The following is a 22,213-nucleotide window of genomic DNA, read 5'->3' as shown; positions in this document are numbered from 1 at the left end:
TAGGCTGCCACAGATCAGCTGTTTCACTCTCAGCCTCAAATGTTTCTCTTCTGGCTCAGACAATTGCCCTGATGTGGGGATTGGACTCTTGCTTCAGTTCCCCACTGGCTGAGGATCCAGTCCTACTAACACTCCTGTTTCTCCCCCTAGTTGCTTCATCCTCCAGAGTTTTGCAAGGTTCTATATATTCCTTCCACTGGTCAGACACTTCTGTCCACTCTCAGCTGGAATTCTGCATGCACTTCTGTGTCTGAAGGTGTATTCCTGACATATCCATGGAGAGAGATGTACTCTACGTTCACCTACTCTGCCATCTTGTTTCTTCTAAGATTTTTTTAGGTGGGCTATCTTTAAAGTCTTTATTGAATTTGTTACAATATTGTTTCTGTTTTGTTTTGTTTTTTTGGCCCTGAGGAATGTGAGATCTTAGCTCCCCAACTGCAACCAGGGGTGCAGTATCGAACCTGCACCCCTCCTTGGAAGGCAAAGTGTTAACAATTGGAGCACCAGGGAAATGGAATGTGGAAACATCAGCATAGGTGCTTAATAAGTCTTGCAATCCTCTCTTAGCACTAACATACCTGTCAAATAAGCAAGGACAAATCTTTTGCAGATAGTGCCTGTTTTGGGGCCATATACATCTGCATATGCATATATATAAAATATATAATCAACAGGTTGGGACGTAAAAGACCCTGAATCCACAATCCCTCTCCCTTAAATGAAGAAACTGATGTTCAGAGATAGGACCTGACTTATCCACACTTGTCTGTGTACCTTTCTTCTACATTCTTAGTATCTCAATGTAATTAGCTAAAGAAAATACCATCCCAGATTACTCAGAGGCAAGGAAAATAATGTCTTCTCAATGTGTTAACTACCTTATACTAGGTCAGACTCACAAACGCATGTCTAATAGTAGAAGCACTGGACCAGGGAAAAAGGAGATCCACTCAAGTCCAGGGCTACTTTGAGGATTAAATTGAACAATAGATGCAAATAACAGTTGTAAGCTATAGAACACTGAACAAATACAACATCAGTATACTATGCATTACTTTATCTTATTTCAGAAGTTTATAGATATATAAGAAAGAAACCTGAGGAATTCCCTCGCATTCCAGTGGTTAAGAATCCACCCTCCAATGCAGGGGATTCGGGTTAGATCCCTGGCTGGGGAATTGAGATCCCACATGTCTCAGGGTAACTAAGCCCATATGCCTCAACTAGAGAGCCCATGTACTGAAAACTACGAAGCCCATGCACCACAACTACAGAGCCCACACACTCTGGAGACTGCACAACACAACTAGAGAGAAGCCACCATTCCGCACCTAAAAATCCCACATGCTGCAAGGAAGATCCCATGAGCCACAACTATGGTGCCACAATTTTTGATGCTCTGACGCATCAAAAATTTAAAAAGAAAGAAAAAACAGAAAACTTCAATGACTTCATTAACAACAATGCTTTCATTCATGTAACACTGAGAGCTTTCTACAAGCCAGATACTTTTTTCAGTTTCTTTTTAATTTTAGCTAATTGGGTATCTCTATAGAAATTTCATTCTTTTTCTCTTTTATATAAAGTCATAACTTACCTAAATTAATCTGCACAAATCTTAAGTGTACAACTTGATGATTTTTCAATATGTACACACCTACATGTTCACCATCAACCCCTCAAAGTTCCCTCATGCTACTTCCTAATCCTCCCAGACACAACCATTATTCTGATTTACATTAGCATGTATTAGTTCTGCCTGTTCTTTAACTTCATATAAAAAAATCACACAGTATTTGCTCTTTTATATCTGGCTTCTCTTGCTCAAAAACACTTTTAAGACTTATCACAGTATATTATAATTTTTTGTTTGTCTGCCTATCTCCTTCTGTAGATATGAGGGTCTCTCTGAAAGCAGATATGGTCCGATTCATAGCTGTACTCATGGCACAGTATCTAACAGAGATTCAGCTAAGATTTGCTGAATCGTACACTGAGGTCAGAATATAAGATCCAGAAAAGAAACCAGAGAGTAAGAGATATGATTTCTGTCATCCACTAGAAAAACAGGTCCCATATACTAGCAGAAGAGTCTGTGAGTTCTGTCTTTCATTTCATATTAGTGCTAGTAAGTCTCAGCACCAGGTAAACAAGGTTAATATGGAAAAGCAGAGCTATAATTTGGGAAGGTTTTTGTGCTAAGAAAATAAATGGTTTTTGCACTCTCAGTGCAGGGATATTTTTAGCAACAATGTCAGCTAATGGCACATCTCACATATTAAAACATAATTCTGGAAGCCTGAGATCAGCCTAATAAAACACCCTCCGATGGGTGAGGGGTGAGGTGGAGAATGAAGAAAAAGGTTTATAAGAGGCAAAACAAAAGCAAAATCATATATATCAGCACATATGATTTTAAGTCATTTTTCTAGGGAAACAAAAGGCGCCTACTAACCCTTGTCCAATCTTCTCAAACCGTGTGTATTTCTTCTTAGGATCACCCACACTCACTATGCTGCCTTTGAAAGAAACAGAGAACATAAATCAGTTTTTCCCAGATCAACAATACAAAATAAGCCCCATGTTCCCCCAACTCTGAGCCAGCAAAGATTAAAGAACTATCTGCAATACCCTAAAACCACACTAAGGTGCTTAGCTTTCCCTCCTAAGTTTCAACCAAAAGTTTCACCTCCTTACCACTTTTATTAATAGTACCCTAATCCATTTCTAATCTCCTAAAAGTTATTCATTCATTTTTAAATTCATCAATTCAATGAACATTTTCTAATTTTAATATGCTCACTTATTATGCACTAAGCCCTAGGTTGAGTGCAACAAATGAAGACCCAGTTAATGGACCCAACAGATGAGACCCAGTTAAGACAGTCTCTGCTCTCAAGAAGCTGTAATCTCATACAGGAAACAGACACCATGTATAAAGTTCCATGAACATATAGTAATTGCTGTGATACAAAAAGAAGCAAAAATATAGACCAGGAAGGCCTCAGAAGGGAAATGAACCTGAACTAATTTTTACAGGGTTAGGAGGAATTTTCCAGGGAGAGAAAGTCAAGAATGGGTTACAAAAAAAGTATTTTAAGTGCAAAAACACAGAGGTATGAGAAAGTTCACAGCTTCAAAAAAAAAAAAAAGTCTTCTGAAGATGGTAAAACTGAGCCCCACCAAAGGGAAGATACTTCCCCTCAAGGTCACACAGCAAAGTGGTATCAGAGTTAAGATTAGGAGTTCAGGTTTGGTCTTCCACTCCAAAGCACTTTCCAATAATATCAATTACTAGGATTTGATACTTTTCAAACACATTATCTCATTTGATTTACAAATGAGACAGGGACTAACATTCCTATTTAAAAGATGAGAAAAAGGAGGACCAGGGAACAGTAGAAAATTGCCCAAGACCCAAGTTAATGACTGTGCTAGGGCTTCAACCCAAGGGTCCTTAACTCTCAGGCCAATCTGTTTTTGCATAATCCTATGTTCTAAGTATTACTGTTTCTAAAAAAAAATCTGATTCAGAGAAAAAGAATACATACAGGAGTAAATAGATGCCAAGGTAAGTGGCTTTTCTTATTTCATCACTTCATAGAAGGACTCTGGGTAAGGGCGAGGCTTCCCTCATGGCTCAGACAGTAAAGAAATCTACCTGCAATGCAGAAGACTCAGGTCCCATCCTGGGGGCAGGAAGATCCCATGGAGAAGGGAATGGCTACTCACTCCATACTCTTCCCTGGAGAATTTCATGGACAGAAGAGCCTGCTGGGCTACAGTCCATGGGATTGCAAAAAGTTGGACATGACTGAGCAACTAACACTGGGCAAGGGCAACTTTGGAAAGAGTGAAATTTTTTTTAAAAAGTCAAATAAGAATTATCAGGATGAAATCAAAAGCCACTAAGCTAAGGAACCAGAAACCTCAGCTTTAGAAAGCAATGCCAGTGGGCAGACTTCACCAGATCAGTCACATCAAATCCTCTTTAGAAGTACATAAGTTCAAAGAATAAATCAAAAGCCTTCTCAGATGGCTTTTTCAAGCCTACAGGCCAACCCATTCCTTTCTTCTCATATGAATTCTCCTGCAGATTACTGAAAAAGAGAAACAAGCTGCCCTAATAATTCTCATCACTAAAAAGCAAAATGGGAGTTCCCACCTGACTGCAAGAAATAGCATGCTCTGATTACAGGAGCACAAGCTGCATGCTAATCCCAGATCTGTCACTTTTTGGCTGCATGAATTTTTGCAGAGCATTTAGCATTCCTAGCCTCAAATAACTTAACTGCAAAAAATAAGGATTATAATGTCTGTCTTCACAGGGCTAAAATGAGGAATAAATGTTCATTTGGTACATATTACAGGCTCACAAAATGTTAGTTTCCCTTCCTTCTTTTTCTACAACCAAATGGCAGATCTGTCTTCTGCCAACAGAAACATCAATAACCAACATAGCACTCTTCCTCACCAGGTTTACACAAGACCTCAGTCTTTCTCAACACAACCTTTCAGATTATATTGTAAGTAAAAGCTATTTGTCATCTCCATAAGCCATGCCTGTGGTAAGTGATTCCCAGCCTTTGAAGTGGGCTATTCACATACTCTCTCATCATATTCCCATCCTAACATAGCATCTAATCAGGGCTGGTGAGACAGAGGAGGTGGGTGTAGGGACGGGTGAGAAGAGGCACAGTCTGGCAAGATATAAAGCACAGCCGCCACTGACATACACCTAGCACAGAACCTAGATCTTTATAGCAATAGAATTCTCTTGTGCTCAACCAGTCACATACCAGAGGGAAATTTAAAAACCTACAAAGTGCTTACGTAATTTCTCCAAGATCTCCTCATCAGACATCTTAGGCTTCTTCTTCTGCTTCTCAGTATTCCGAGTCAGAGCATCAGGTGGAGTGGTATTATTCTCAGTAGGTGAAATGGGAGATGTAGCCACATCCCGAGTTGGAGTAATAGGAAGTGGTTCAATCACAGACCGTGTGTATACCTGCATTGTTGGTGCAAACATTTGGTGAGGCCAGCCTCTCTTAGATTTATGTGTTAGAACATCCAAAGAAGAACAAATCTCAGTAAACTCATCTCTTCTATACCTTTGAGGTGCCATTGCCTTCTCCATTGAGTTGCTAATGAAGAATCCTATGATACTCTTCCTCTACGCCCAGGCTGTGAGAATGGAATGATCTTCCTTTCTCTCACTTTTTACAAGGGTTAGTGAGAGTCTGAGCACTTAAAATAATCAATATAAGCTACACAACTCTCACTATAAAGGGTTTAAAGGACATCCTATCATTAGATGGGAATCCCCTTCTATAAAATTCTGTTCTTTCCCAAGCTGAAATGAATATCCTGTATTCCTACAGTACTTTTCACTGCTAATACAACACTGAACATTACCTTCATTTGAGTTACTCCCTTTTTAAATCCTGAACGCTCACAGAGAAAAAACTGCAATTGTTCTTCTTTAAGAGGCCATGGGATAGAGTTATTTAGATTACAGACTCTGGAACCTGCCAGACTTAAATTCCAAATCTTATTCTTACCAATTGTATGACTTTGGGCAGACTACTTAACTTTTCTATGCTTTAGTTTCCTTGTCTGTAAAATAGTGATGTTAGTGATACTTATCTTATAGAGTTGCTGCTGCTGCTGCTACTGCTAAGTCGCTTCAGTCGTATCCAACTCTGTGCAACCACATAGACGGCAGCCCACCAGGCTCCCCTGTCCGTGGGATTCTCCAGGCAAGAACACTGGAGTGGGTTGCCATTTCCTTCTCCAATGCATGAAAGTGAAAAGTGAAAGTGAAGTTGCTCAGTTGTGTCCGACTCTTTGCGACCCCATGGACTGCAGCCCACCAGGCTCATCTGTCCATGGGATTTTCCAGGCAAGAGTACTGGAGTAGGGTGCCGTTGCCTTCTCCACAGAGTTGCTAATAAACCATAAATAAACTAATTAATGTGTGAAATAAGTAGCATCACACTCAGGAGACATTAAGCTTTCAAATTTCAGCTAATATTATTATACTGCCTATTCAATAATAATAATACTTAATAAGCATTTACTGAGAATCTGTTCTTTGCCTTGCTGTACAAAATGCCCCATCCACTATTTCTGTGAAGGAAGTCTTGGAGAAAGTCCTAACTAGGCAGAAAGGACAAATAGAAAAAAAGAACAATCTATATACTACTGAGGTTCAGAAGAAGTGATCACATGTTCTACCGCCCATCCACAGGAGATGCTTCAAGGCATTTATCACTTTTTTCATAAAAACGTCACAACAATACTTGGGTTAGTCTAAAGACTTCCCTATAGCTCAAACGGTAAAGAATCTGCCTGCCATGCAGGAGAGCAGGGTTCGATTCCTGGGTTGGGAAGTTCCTCTGGAGAAGAGAATGGCAATCCACTCCAGTATTCTTGCTTGGAGAATTCCATGGACAGAGAAGCCTGGTGGGCTACAATCCATGGGGTCGCAAAGAGTCAGACACGACTGAGTGACAAACACACACACACACAAAAGCTCTATGAAGACAGAGAATCTGAGTTGTTCATCACTGAACTTCTATATCTAACCAGTCGTCTAACAAAAAGTAAGCATTCAGGTAAAAGTTTCATGAATCACCAAACAAATAAATGGGGTTCTTCAGCCAGATCTTGAAGGATGGACATGGTTATAATAGGCAGAAATGGAAGAGAACTTTCCACTAACTTATTGCTAGTGGAAATAGCAATAAGTTGAAACATTGAGATCAGACACTATTGTTTCTTTACTGACTACTCCAGCATAGTGATTTCTTAATTTTCTACTCTTGCACATGTAGACAAACTATATCCCTGGCACCTAAACATGAAATTCATGCCTTGTCCTCCTCCTTTGGTTCTGACATGGCTCCTTGAGGGGAAGAACCCTGCCTTTTCCTTCTCTAACATTCTCTTTTTCTGGCTCCCAGCACAGGTCTGCTCATATAAAAAAGGCCACTATGCTATGCTGGAATATAACCTGGACCTGGGGTAAATTACCTGCTTTCAGTTCTGGCTATTTTGCTTAGACTCTTTGGATAGATCAATTTACCTCTCCAAATCTCAACTTCTTCTTCTTTTATAAATTAGGAATTAACAGTATCTTTTTAGAGAGGAATGCTATGAAGATCAAATTTATCAGTCATTCAATACTGCCTTTCTAAAACCCTTTAAGAACTATGTTAATCACTGCAAACACACACATATATATCCTCTACATATATATACACAGACACACATATATATTTCCTCTACTTGTAAGGAATTCATGGTTTAATGGGAAAATTTTTTTAAATGAACATGCTTGCAAATCGAAAAAACCTTTCCAATGTGACATCTCTGGACAACTCTCTGATTCTGAAGCTCATTATCCTTAAAGTGACTTTGTAACCTATAGAAGCAGTGATTCCACAGATTCTGCTTATAAATTATAATTCTAAAAGGTCATCTAATCCCCTTGAATTGCCTCCACAGCATCTCCCATACTCAGTCAACCAACATCTGCTTGAATACTTCCACGAATTCTCTAGTTCAGAGACAATCTTCTTTGAATTACCACAGAGTTTAAGCCCTAAATCATTCTCTTGTCATAATAAAAAGTCCAAACAAAGAAACACTAGTAGTATCATCTAATGATAGATCAGTGCTCAGTGATGCTAAATCATGTAAAACGCAGATTATGCAAAGTGAGGGCAAAGGGACCATGGCTATTATGAAATGCAAGAACCTCAAAGGAAGTTAAATAAAAATCACTGCCAATATCCAGCATCAAAATGCACTCCTGATGTCCAGGATATTAATGGCACTAATGTTTTTACAAATTCTCTTGAGTCTTTCAGTATCATCAATAATGTCTTAAGAGCCTGAACACTGGACATTTAACAGAGAAGAAACGATCTATAGCAGGCTAATTTGTTGCTTCCTAGGAGACTGGAACAATTTATGTTACTTCTACACTAAGTAACATTAATTCTGTATATCTTCCTGTCTGTAAAGAAAGTAGGGCTAAGTTGGTACGAAGACCAACTATTTAGGACACTTTGGGACTATCTGCAAATCAACGATAAATAATTACACCACTTTCTGTCTTTAATCATACAGAAAGTACCTTTCAATCAAGGTAATTTGGTTATTTCACCACCTCCAAAATCTCAGGATCCCTACCAGAGTATTAAACTTCTAGACCTTGGCACCCATCCCTTACTCCCCACCTCCAAACTCTAATAAATCACAAAGACTCACAGATTTTGTGTGCTCTGGGCGTGGAGCAATCACTGGGGGTGGGGTGCCATCATCATCATCATCTTCATCTTCTGAAACTGGTGGCACTGCAGGGGTCTCAGACACCGCCTTCACATTCTGCACAGTGACAAAAGCCAGATTCATTAGGTTAAGCCAACATGGAACTTAAACTACCAGGGTCACCAATCTCCCAGAAGAAACCTTCTCCTGACACTCTTTCTGAAACACACATCAGCCTCCAAGCTCTCCACTTTGTAGCTGGCCTCAGGAACTCAGCCATCTCCCCTCTCTTCTTTTAGCTACCACTCCCCCTTCAGTCCCTGGAGAGCTTCCTTCTCCCACCCAAAGCCTAATTGTGGATGGGGAAACCAACTGACAGCTTTTCTACCTGCCTACGCCAAACCAAACCCTGAAGACAAGCTCATATTTCCTTCTTCTCTATGAATTTTACTCTCTGTGCGGAAGAGAGGATAAAGTACAACATGTAGGAAAGGGATCAAAAGTTCAGAATTTTACAAAGCTTATCATTATAATTCTGTAGTCCTTTCTGATATGGTAAATAGAAGTTATGAAAGGTCTTTGCCTCTCCTTTTCCTTCTTTACCAAAATATACTGCACCCCTTATGTTATCAGGTACCCTCACCTCAACCTGCAGATACAGAACATCAGGAGACCCTTGTCACAAGAAGCAATGAGATTTTCCCCAGATCAGATGCTACCTATTTCCTTAAGCTTCTGCCCTGTCTTGGAATGACCCTTACCAGCACCACTAATTGAATCTGCTATAACCTCAGAAACTTGATTTTCCCACACAAACTATAATAAAGCTGCGCCAAGACTGGCAAGTTTCAGGGCAAGTCCAGGCAAAAAGATCATACCATTACTGTTTACAACACATGTTCAAGAGATAAAATAGCTCCAAAATATGAGATTTTTGACAGAGATTAAATGGTTATAGTATAGGATCAGAGAAGCAATACAGATCTTTTAGTAGATATTGACATAATTCAACAGTTTCAGATTATTTTCAGACCATCTACTTTGTGCTCAGTAAGACACTGTGATGAATGTTTTTGATATAAATGTACAAAGATGAAAAAGATGGTCCAAGTCCTAAAAGTAGCTCACCATCTGATGCAGGAGACAAACAGACGGACAATTCCCCTTCTGCTGCCATTTGAGGCCGCTGGAGAGAGGAATATCAGAACAACATGGGCTAAGTAAAGGAACTTATTTAGTTGAATATTATACTGGAGTTATGTGTGGGAGAGTGGCCTTTACCACATTTGACATACTAAGTAGGGAAAGTTGGCATCCTCATAGATTCTAACAGGACCTCCAGTGCAGGACATAACTTAAAAACTGCCAGCGACAGGCATTTGTAAGCAACTAGTTTTAGTGACTACAGGCAATGAATCCATCCTCTCGGCTTCAAGTTTCATCACTTGAGGAATGTGGAGGTGAGAACTGGTATAATTTGAGGGGTGCCCTTAAGTCACTTTCAGTTCTAAAATCCAATAGAGGTTCTTTCCCTGTGAAAGCACATATTTTGATACTTTTCCACTCTAATTTGTTTTCCCCTTATATTCCACTCAACAAAATTTAACTAGGAACCCAAAATGAGAATAAAATTAACTCAGCAGCCTCTCCATCCTCTTGGGGGCCTAGGGCTACCCACTGTAGACTATAAACACCAAGTTTGTTGCTTTCTAAAACTGTGCGGGAGGGGATTTCATCACCGTCCTTAGCAACACATTCTGATTTCCACACGTGATGGCTTTGGGTGGTTGTATTAACGACTACTAGAATCAAGAGATATAGGTTTCTTTCCCAGAATTTTATTGCTTATCCCTGTGTTCTTTGCCAAGGCTATCCCACTTTAAGCCAAAGTTCTCATCCATAAAATGGAAATGATGACAAGAAGCTCTCTGCCTACCTTAGAGGACCACATGGAGAAAGAAATGAAGTGATGTGGGTATAAAAACACTCAGAAAGATGTAAGGAATCAATTAAATTATCATTATGGTTAATAACTACAAAGCTCTTTTTTAAAAGTGACTCCAACTCATCCACTGATTCACTGTAGATAAAGTGCCTGGTCCTATGGCTTACATTTTAGAAGAAGATACATTTAATATTCATCACCAAATTGCCAGGTAATAGTAAGAAACATGTGAGAGTAGAGATTGATTTAAAGTAAGGAATTATTACCTTAGATATAAGTAGTCATGAAAAGATCTCTTTAATGGCCAGAATAAAATGAGAAAACAAGCCATCAGACCCTCTGGGAAAAGAATATTCCTGGCAGATGGAAGAGATACAAAGACTCTGAAAAGGGAACATGCTTGGAATGTTCCCGAAACCTCCAGGTGCCTACATATACTACTGAGAAGTGCTTATCATTTTAAAACTGCTGAACTTTGGGTAAAAACATAGGGATCTCTGATGTTCTGGCCAGGATTTCTCCCATCCATCCCACCCTAGCTTCATTAGAGCAGGGTTTCTTCCAGGGAAGGCAGGCTGCAACTATGTGGTCCAAGAGGGCTCACTTTCATTTGGAGGAGTGAGCAGTGCAAAGGCCCAGTGGGGCCATCAGTGGAAGTGACCTCCCAGAGACGGCAGCAGGAGAGGGTCAACAGCTGCTAGCCTGAGGCTGCAATCATGGATAGGGCAAGTGAATTCTGGCCAAGACTGCTCAAAGATACAACAGACATTAGAGAGAGGTCCTACACTAGTCATACATGCCTGGCTTTGTGCACATACATAAAAGCTTCAAAAGGGACAACCAGAAAGTTAAAGTTTCTGGACAGCCCTGAAAGAGATCTCAATAATGAGCAATGATATAGATTTTAACAACACTATCAGTCAATGCAACCTAACTGACATATACAAAACATTCCACCCAAGTTCTGAAGAACACACATTACTTTTAACCATTTATGGATAATTCTTCAGACTAGAATATATGCTGGGCCATAAAACATATCTCAATAAATTTTCAAGACTGAAAACACACAAAATGTCTTATTTAACCACAGTAGAATTAAATTAAGAGGTAAACAACGACAAAAAATTTCTCCAAAGAAGATAAACAAATGGCCAATAAGCACATGCCCAATACTCAACATCATTATTAGGAAATGCAAATCAAAACCACAATGAGATACCACTTCATATCCACTAAGATGGCTATAATCAAAAGACAGACAATAACAAATGTGGGAGAAGATATGTAGAAATTAGAAGCATCCTAATGTTGGTGGGAGTGTAAAAAGGTGCAGCCATTGTAGAACACGGTCTAGCAGTTCCTCAAATGGTTAAACATAGAATCACCACGTGACTTAGAAATTCTACTCCTAGGTATATACCAAAGAGAAATGAAAACACAGATCCACACCAAAGTTTGTACATGAATGTTAGTATGAGCATTATTTATAATAATCAAAAATAAGAAAAAAGCCAAATGCCCATCAACTGATGAATAATCAATACAATAAAATATTATTCAGACTTTTATAAAAAGGAATGATGTCCTGATACATGCTAGAACATGGATGAAACTCACAAGTATTATACTAAGTGAAAGAAGCTAGACACAAAAGACTACATGGTCTATGAGTCCATTTACATAAAATGTCTGGAAAATGTACGTTTATATAGACAGAAAGAATATCAGTGGTTTCCTAGGGTTGGGCATGGGAGTTGGAATGAACTGTAAAAGAATACTAGGGAACTCTTTGTGGTGATGGGAAATATTCCAAAAATAGATTGTAGAGACAGCTGCACAAGTCTATAAATTTAATACAATCACTGAATTGTACAATTCAACTAGTATGGATGAATTTTACGGTATATAAATAACAGTCAATAATGCTATCTTTTAAAAGTAAAAATTTTAAGTTATATGTAAAACCAGCAGGTTCTTATCTTACATTTTATATAATACAGATATGTAAGGAGTTAAAAGTAAAAATTCCTCAGGAATGCCTGATAAAGATGGCAGATTGAACATAGGCATCTATTTCTTAAAATCTCATTAGAACTATAATAAATAATGGCCTGTTAAAGCCATTAAACCCAGAAGGTTGGGGAAAACAGGAAAGAAGGCAGGATTAGCAAAGGAGGCAAAGACAAATAGATGAGCAGTAACTGTTAAAAAGACCAAATCTCAAGTTGATGGTAGGCAAATCTGAAAACCAGTCTACATATCTATGCTGCAAAATTAAGGCAAGGAAAATAGAGTAAATATTTTAAAAAATCAGAGAATTAGTCCAGCAAGTCTTAAAAAAAAAAAAAAATGTGATGATCTAGTTTACCACCCTTGGAAAGGCTAAACACTAAATATTAACAATATTTACCTGTTGGGTAAATCAAATCCTTTACGATTATACAGTGAAAGTGACAAATAGATTCAAGGGATTAGATCTGATAGACAGAGTGCCTGAAGAACTATGGATGGAGGTTCATGACATTGTACAGGAGGCAGTGATCAAGACCATCGTCAAGAAAAAGAAATGCAAAAAGGCAAAATGGTTGTCTGAAGAGGCTTTACAAATAGCTGAGAAAAGAAGAGACGCTAAAGGCAAAGGAGAAAGGGAAAGCTATACCCATTTGAAAGCAGAGTTCCAAAGAATAACAAGGAGAGATAAGAAAGCCTTCCTCAGTAATCATGCAAAGATGGGCACAATAAAGGACAGAAATGGTATGGACCTAACAGAAGCAGAAGATATTAAGAAGAGGTGGCAAGAATACACAGAAACTATACAAAAAAGATCTTCACAACCCAGATAATCATGATGGTGTGATCACTCACACTAACCTAGAGCCAGACATCCTGGAATGTGAAGTCAAGTGGGCCTTAGGAAGCATCACTACAAACAAAGCTAGTGGAGGTGATGGAATTCCAGTTGAGCTATTTCCAATCCTAAAAGATGATGCTGTGAAAGTGCTGCACTCAATATGCCAGCAAATTTGGAAAACTCAGCAGTGGCCACAGGACTGGAAAAGGTCAGTGTACTTTCTTTAGAAAAGTGTCTTTTAAGCTTAGGATCAACCTTCTGATACCTTTTGCTCACTTAACATGGAGGCTACCCCAGCTTTTTCAATTACAGAATTTAAAGTAATTTACTCTTGAAGATTACCCAGGACTCTTTCCTGTTTTTTATATATATTCTCTCACATACAGAGCAGCTGTGTGAGAGAATATTTTATATATATTCCACATACAGAGCAGCTGTACTTTCTGCTGTCAATCTGATCTTATCTGCTTTCTATCTTCCATAAATTTCCAACAATGGTTCATTAATAAGCATTGTTTTGAATTTATTTTTATGTATCTTTTCTGAATTTAAGAAATTAAGCATAGCAAGACAGACAGAGATATGAATTCATCCCACTACACAGATCCAAATTCCAGAGGTCTCTTTCTAAAATGGTTGTTGTTATTCAGTAGTTCAGTCGTATCCAACTCTTTCTGACCCCATGGAGTGTAGCCTGCCAGGCTCCTCTATCCAAGGATTTTCCCAGCAAGAATACTGGAGTGGGTTGACATTTCCTTCTCCAGTGGATCTTGCTGACCCAAGGACTGAACCCACATCTCCTGCACTGGCAAGCAGATTCTTTACCACTGGGCCACCAGGAAAGCCCTTTCTAAGATGGTAGTTTAGACTAAAATAAACATCTAACTACATTATTTAAAATACTTCCTTAGCTCAAGTGGAGAGTCCAAGTTCTTTCACCTGACATGATGGATCCTTAACAATGTGGCTTTTGTTCATGCTACCTCACACAAGAAAGCATTGATGGCCCTTTTTTCTGGCTGGTATCATTGCCTACATTTACCTGACACTGTGTTACTTACCTGACACTGTGTTATCAATCCTTGTTTACGTGTTCTGATTCCTCACTAAGTAGTGAGATCAAGAGCAAAGACCTTACCCATCCTTGACTCTTGGGCACCCACAGAGCCTATAACATAGTAGGTGACCATTTTATAAATCAGAGCTCAGGCATTAAAATGCTAAATAATCTGAGATGGATCTCAGACCAATGAGCCACAAATAAAAGAATTTTAGAACTAGAAGAAACATTAAAGGTTATGTTTATTAAATGAACAAACTGTGAGGGCCCAAGAACCTTGTGCCAACTATCCTGTACTACCAAGCAGAATAAATCACTCCATTAAATATGACCCTCATTTTATGTTATTCATGTACTCCTCTTGCAGCCCTCATCCTTCTATTTTTTCTCAGGGACTAAGATAATGCAAAAATTTTATCTCTGTATCACCAATACCTGGGCACAAAGAAAGTGCTAAATAAATATCTATGGTTAAATGTATAAATGAATGCTGCAGAGAACTTAATATTGTACTCATTTCTACTACTAATTCATTCAAGGATAGGAAGCATGTCATGTTATCTCTGAGTCCCAGTTCCTTGTGTCAGGAGATTACAGTATCATTCAAATATTTCCAATATCAAATGGAATGATCTGTGTGAAACCAATATGGAAAACGATGCCATGCTATCACAGGACAAACCATATCCCCACATATAACTAGTAAGGAAATAAAGAGGACTGAGCCACAGGGATAATGTTCTGAATTGGGGAGAAAATGTCCTTGACAATCTGGTGGTTTTAACTGTAGATACTAAAATCAGTACAGGTTTTTACAAAGCAGGTGTTATCCTCTCCGCCATATGGCATGAGCCCCAGGGCTCCTCCTCCTCACTAAGGAACAACAGACCAAAGGCTTTACTGCAATCTCCTTTATAAGACCTCTCTGACATCTTCTTTCTCAATTCCCTGCCACAGTGGGAAAAAAACCCAGGACAGAGACTCAGAAGACCTTAGTTCTAATCTGGTTGTATCACCATACCAATTATGAGTCTCCAGGAAAGTCTGTTTCCTACCTGTGAAATGGAGATGATAATTTCTTCACAAGGTTAATTTGTGAGGACGAATTATGTTAACATACATAAGTTACTGGGCTTCCCTCATAGCCCAGTCAATAAAGAATTTGCCTGCGATGCAGGAGACACAGGTTTGATTCCTGGGATGGGAAGATCCCCTGGAGAAGGAAATGGCAACCCATTCCAGTGTTCTTGCCTGGAGAATCCCATAGACAGATGAGCCTGGCAGGCTACAGTCCATGGGGTCATGAGAGTCGTACACGACTTAGCGACTAAACCACCACCATATAAGTTACTAACATAGTGCCTGGCACATCTTAGCTACTCAATAAGTAATAGCTGCTACTTCGCCTTTAAAAGCATAAAGACATTTGAGCCACAAAGTACAGTTCAGCTTTGGTTAACATCCCTTCTTCAACAATTTACAACTCAATAATGGGGAGAAATTTCCAAGGATCTTAACATCAGCAAGTTCTTCACCACCTTTTAACTGTATCTCTTCCATCTGATGAAAAAATGAATCAGTGGAAAGCAAAACGAACTGGGAATCAGTTACCTATTGCCAATAACCCTTCTCAATTTCAGTTTTATCATCTATTATACAAGGATAATAACCTGTCTCATTAAACTCCTGTGAAGAGTAAAAGAGATCGTGAATATGAAAGGACCCAGGATGCTACTGGCAATGGACATGTGAACCTTTTTTTTTAAATCACTAATTACAGTATAAATGACTCAGAATAAACCAATCTCCAATGCTGGAAGCATGATTCAACGTTCTTGGATTGTGACTCAGTATTGTGTTAGAATGTATGACTCTTCCACTTAAGATCCTTCAATAGCTTGTTATTACCTTTAAAAGTTAAAATTCCTACATGATCTGACCTGCCTACACTTCACGTTCCAATCATAACAAACCACTCGCAGTTCTCTGTGCAAGCCAACCTCACGAACCTCCTTGCCTTAGCACATGCTATTTATCCTCTGCCTGGAATACACTTGTCTCTTTATTATTCTTCCCCAAGACAACTAACTCATTCAGTTCAGACTTCACCATCAGGAAGCTTTCCTTAAACATCCAATCTTTTATTCAGTACGTGCCACAGTTTAATTTTATTCAGTATTATATCGTTGTGTGCCACATGCCGTGGAACCTGCAGCTGACAGGTGAGACACAGTTCCTGGCCTCATGAAGTTTTAGCATCCTGTACTGTAACTGTTTGCGCCTTCATGACACTCATACGACTGGGAGATCAGGAGTTTGATAATGTCTGATTCATCCCTATACTGTCATTTCTCCACAGAGGACCTGGCATAGAATAGCGGCTTTGCAAATGTTTAGTAAATCAACATAAAATAACCAACTGTGCACAAGAGACAGCACTAGATAAAAAGAATAGCAGTAATCTAGTATAGTAAGCCACAGCTTACTCATTATAAGACCCTTTCAAATACATCAATACCTCATCTCATAATCTGCTTTAGAAAAAGGAATTGGTAAGTTGTGAAGGTCAGAGGGACCCATGAGGTCATCAATGACTTCTATACATTCCCTCATGTGATAGGACATTCACTACAACTTCAGAGGACAGAATGAATGACCTTAAATTAATAGAATCTGCTCCCTTCAACAATTAATCCTAATCCTGGTTTTGTAAACCCAATTAACCCAAAAGAAGGAATTCTCTTTTAAATGCAGCTATTTGAGGACATTTCCAGGTAAGGCAAAGTGTATAGTCCTCATTCTACTGAGAAAAAAACTGAAGCTCAGAAAGGCAAAAAGGTTCAAAGCTAAAACTGAAAACTGAGTCTAGGAGCCAGTTCTTCTGGTTCCAGGGTTAGGATTTCTAGAGCATTAATAAATTAAAGCTGGAAGGGAAATCTACTGCTTATTAACTTCAAGTCCTTTACTCTGAGGCCCAGGGTGGGAGAGTGACCAAGATGAGTGCCCACCAGCCCAGACTCTGCATCTACCACACTGACCTGATCCCTAAAAATCATACCTGCCCATATCAGAATAGAGGAAATAAAGGCTTACCAAAGTGTTAGAAGAATTATAATCCTCAGCTGATTTATCTACAAAAGAAAAAAGACAAGTGATTCAGTCAGTAAACAATTACAGTGAATCCTTTCTTAAGACTTAAGAAGCCTATTCAGTAAAATACTTGCCAAGCTTAGAATAACAGTGTTACTGATACTACAGTCTCAATACCATGCTAAATACTTTATACACATTACCACCTCTAATCCTTGCTACAGCTGGGTACTATTATTATGTCTACTTTTATAAATTTGGAAACTGACATTCATTGAAGTGATTTGTCTACAAATTATTTAACACACAGGTTATTAGGAGTCAAGATTTGAATCCTGGTCTAATTCTAAATACTATGCTATAACTATATCCACATTATCAAGCCTCAGTGATTAAGGAAATTTCCTCCATTCTAAGAGAAAAGGAAACAGTTCCTGACTGGTATCACCCTGAGACATCTATAACAAATCAGCATGCGACTTCAGCTTTTAGAAAGGATCCTTCTATATTCATGTCTATTCGCCACAAGGAGAGAAAAACTAAGGAAACTTAGTTAAAACTTAGAAAAACTAAGAAAAACTTAGGAAAAGAGCTTCCCGGGTAGCTCAGCTGGTGAAGAATCTGTCTGCAATGCAGGAGACCCTGGTTTGATTCCTGGGTGGAGAAGTTCCCCTGGAAAAGGGATAGGCTACCCACTCCAATATTCTCACTTGGAGAATCCCCGTTGATAGAGGATCCTGGTGAGCTACGGTCCGTGGGGTAAGCGTCGGACATGACTAAGCATCTTAGCACAACACGGTCATGTCAAGTATAATTAAAGGTATGGTCTTATTTCTGACAATTTCTGACACTAGATCTAAACTCCCTCAACATCACCAAATTTTATTAATTCCAAGATATATATTTTTTCACATTAACATCTCTGAAACAAAGATGTGTCCTACAGTCAAAGGTATTTCATGATTTAATTGGCAGCTTCTTTTTTCTTCATGTATGTAAAATAACAATGCATCTTACAATCAATGATATCTTAAACTTGATAAAGTATGATACACAAACCCAATGGAGATCTAGCAAGAAAATAAGTTTAAACACCAAGTACTATGTTTGGATTTATTCTTTAATTCCTAGAAGTCCAAGAAGAAATTGATTTCATCAGTTCACCAACAATGGAATTAAGGAGAAGAAATATTATATCAAATCCTACATCTACCTCACCAGGAAACAAGCCCAGATAATGTCCAAGATCTCACATACATGAAAGTGTCAGGTATAGCTCCTGTGATCCTGTGACAAATTATGAACCCACAAACTGTGATAATATGTTCTTAAAGCAAGCCCTGAATGGCAAGCTGTACCCTAGAGAAATCAAATCAGGATATAGCTTAAACACAATTCACTTGTTTTTCTTGTCCAAAAGCAAATTCCCATACCAAGCAGAATACTATGCCTTCACTGCACCACCTCCAACCTTCCGTAGTACTACTGTTTTTGGAGGACTGGGTATTCTGGTAATAAACATATCTCAACCGTATAAAAGAAGAGTAAGTTTGCACCTTCTAAATGAGATGTACAATTTTTATATATAAAAATTAAATTTCATAGCACAGAATGACACAGCAGAAAGCACTTCCAATCCCTTCATTTTACAAATAAATAAACTAAGGTTCAGAGGAAAAGAAACTGGTTTAAGATTACATAAATCAAATGCCACAAATTCGTGGCAAAGAGGGCTAAAACCCAGAACCTGAGGTTGTCAGTTCAGTTCAGTCACTCAGTCATGTTCAAATCTTTGCGACCCCATGGACTGCAGCACACCAGACCTCCCTGTCCATCACCAACTCCCGGAGTTTACTCAGACTCCTGTCCATCGAGTCGGTGATGCCATCCAACCATCTCATCCTCTGTCGTCCCCTTCTCCTCCCACCTTCAATCTGTGCCAGCATCAAGATCTTTTCAAATGAGTCAGCTCTTCGCATGAGGTGGCCAAAGTACTGGAGATTCAGCTACAACATCAGTCTTTCCAATGAATATTCAGGACTGATTTCCTTTAGGATGGACAGGTTGGATCCCCTTCCAGTCCAAGGGACTCTCAAGAGTCTTCTCCAACACCACAGTTCAAAAGCATCAATTCTTCGGTGCTCAGCTTTCTTTTGGGCTTCCCTGGTGGCTCAGAGGTTAAAGCGTCTGCCTGGAATACGGAAGACCCGGGTTCGATCCCTGGGTCGGGAAGATCCCCTGGAGAAGGAAATGGCAGCCCACTCCAGTACTCTTGCCTGGAGAATCCCATGGAGGGAGGGGCCTGGTAGGCTACAGTCCATGGGGTCGCAAAGACTCAGACACGACTGAGCGACTTCACTTTCAGCTTTCTTTTTAGTCCAACTCTCACATCCATACATGACCACAGGAAAAACCATAGCCTTGACTAGACAGACCTTTGTTGGCAAACTAATGTCTCTGCTTTTTAATATGCTGTCTAGGTTGGTCATAACTTTTCTTCCAAAGAGTAAGTGTCTTTTAATTTCATGGCTGAAGTCACCATCTGCAGTGATTTTGGAGCCAAAAAAAATAAAAGTCTGCCACTGTTTCCACTGTTTCTCCATCTATTTGCCATGAAGTGATGAGATCAGATGCCATGATCTTTGTTTTCTGAATGTTGAGCTTTAAGCCAACATTTTCACTTTCTTCTTTCACTTTCATCAAGAGGTTCTTTAGTTCTTCTTCACTTTCTGCCATAAGGGTGGTATCATCTGCATACCTGAGGTTATTGATATTTCTCCCGGCAATCTTCATTCCAGCTTGTGCTTCATCCAGCCCAGCGTTTCTCATGGTGTACTCTGCATATAAGTTAAATAAGCACAGTAACAATATACAGATTTGATGTACTCCTTTTCCTACTTGGAACCAGTCTGTTGGTCCGTGTCCAGTTCTAACTGTTGCTTCTTGACCTGCATACAGATTTCTCAAGAGGCAGGTCAGGTAGTCTGGTATTCCCATCTCTTTCAGAATGTTCCACAGTTTATTGTGATCCACACAGTCAAAGGCTTTGGCATAGTCAATAAAGAAGAAATAGATGTTTTTCTGGAACTCTCTTGCTTTTTCCATGATCCAGCGGATGTTGGCAATTTGATCTCTGGTTCCTCTGCCTTTTCTAAAACCAGACTGAAGTTGTCAATCTAGTCTAAATTTTGCTTATCACATTACCTATTAGTTGGTACAGAAAATAAAGTGTTAAAAAAACAGGAAACAAAAAAAAAATTGGCATGAAAAATTGTGCTTTGGTTTTAGACAGCAAAGGATTTAAAGACCAAGTTGAAAACACACTTACATCACTGGTGTATCACTCAATTGATATGTTAAGGCTCTATGAATAAATCACTTACTTCCCCTGAGCCTAAATAATTTCTCTGAGTATGCAAAATGTGGGTAACAGTACTTGTGCTGCCAGTCTCTCAATGTCATCATGAGAATCAAATGAGATAATTTATGTGCAAGCATATACAAATTGAAGTAGTGTTGTCATAATTAATATGAGAATAGTATGAGAAGAAAGGAAATAGGAAAATGAGAGAGAGGACATTTAAAATAACTATGCCATAAAAAAATGAGATCTACTGTATAATACAGAGAACTATATTCAATACCCTATGATATACTGTAAAGCAATTATCCTTCAATTAAAATTTTTAATAAATAATTTTTTTAAGGGAAAAAATATCATATGATAAACCATACTGGAAAAGAATATTTTAAAATAGAGTGTATATATAACTGAATCACTTTCCTGTATAGCAGTAACTAACACAACACTGTAAATCAATTATACTTCAATAAAAAAATAACTATGACAAATACACAGTTTTGCCTGGAGCTGCTTTGGTCTTCAACTTACTGAAAACAAAAAATCCTTCAATGTTATTCATTTATGGATACATCCAGGAACATACACACAATACCCTGAATGTGTATATCATATACCCATATTCACTCATATATACTTAAAGGGGACTTTTTATATTCCAAACATACAGAAACCCACAGAGCTGCTTCCATAAACAGAAACAGTATTTGTATGTATCTACACACATACACATAAAAAGAGATTATTTCAAAGACTTTGCTACTGAGGCTTTCAAAACCAGCTCATAATCTGACATCTCCATGACAAACTCTTGAAAACACAAACCCTAATCTAGAAAACTTTCCTACCCATGATCCCTCAAACCCAATACTGCCTTGGAATAACTCACTCCCTGAATGGAAGAAGTGAGATAGATCCAGCGGGGACAGATATCAAGGAAGGAATATGCTAGGGACATGTATAATGCTCTGCTGGGCACCACTATGAGAATGAGCAAAGCTGCAGTTTGTCATCCTCACCATCTGTGCCCTTTGCTACAAGCCAGATACTTGCTGGGAAAAGTATCCTTCAAAATCAGTTAGTTCATCCTGGTTCTCACTATCCCCAACAACACTGACCTTTAAAAGAGACAACAGTAACACCAGCATTAAGCATTGAACTCAGAGTTAAGAATAGTGGTTAAGAGACTATTAATTTAGGCACAATAGAAAGGCATTTGGGGCTCTAATGTTTGCAAAACAAGAGGAAACTGGAAGTGGTATATACTAAAGATACTACTTGCCCTAAAATTCTAAGATGCTATATAAAAGGCAAGTTTCCAGAAATGTAGGCCTTCTTAGGACTTGCTTAAGAAAAGAAAAATCTCTCTGCCATGGAAGGAGGTGTTCTGAGTAAGAGTTACTAGAAGGAAGTGGTAATTCCTAGTCCAGGAATTAGGAGACCTGGATTCTAATTCCAATTCTGGTATGAAAAACATTCTGAAAAACACAGCCCTTTATGCAGACACAACGAATACATCTAAAGAACATTTATTATTATATTTGGCCTTTTTTCATTTGACTGATAAAAATTCATTTCTTGAGGAAGAAATTGGGCTTGCCTACTTAAATGTGTTATCACATA

General features: G+C 38.7%; 1 protein-coding gene across 6 annotated transcripts in view; it reads right to left on the bottom strand.

The window, feature by feature from the left end:
• Positions 1 to 22,213, bottom strand: part of PAK1 (p21 (RAC1) activated kinase 1) — a 161,239-nt gene that overhangs the window by 36,390 nt on the left and 102,636 nt on the right. For all 6 annotated transcript variants that reach the window (XM_010820835.3, XM_015461133.3, XM_010820837.3 and 3 more), the window contains 4 exon segments: positions 17,233 to 17,270; positions 8,281 to 8,397; positions 4,837 to 5,011; positions 2,459 to 2,522 (listed from right to left, as the gene is read on the bottom strand). In XM_010820835.3, the coding sequence (XP_010819137.1) occupies positions 2,459 to 2,522; positions 4,837 to 5,011; positions 8,281 to 8,397; positions 17,233 to 17,270 (394 nt within the window).

Source organism: Bos taurus, chromosome 29 (assembly GCF_002263795.3).
Source record: "Bos taurus isolate L1 Dominette 01449 registration number 42190680 breed Hereford chromosome 29, ARS-UCD2.0, whole genome shotgun sequence".
In the NCBI taxonomy this organism is placed as follows: domain Eukaryota; kingdom Metazoa; phylum Chordata; class Mammalia; order Artiodactyla; family Bovidae; genus Bos; species Bos taurus.
This window is presented reverse-complemented; position numbering and strand designations above follow the sequence as displayed.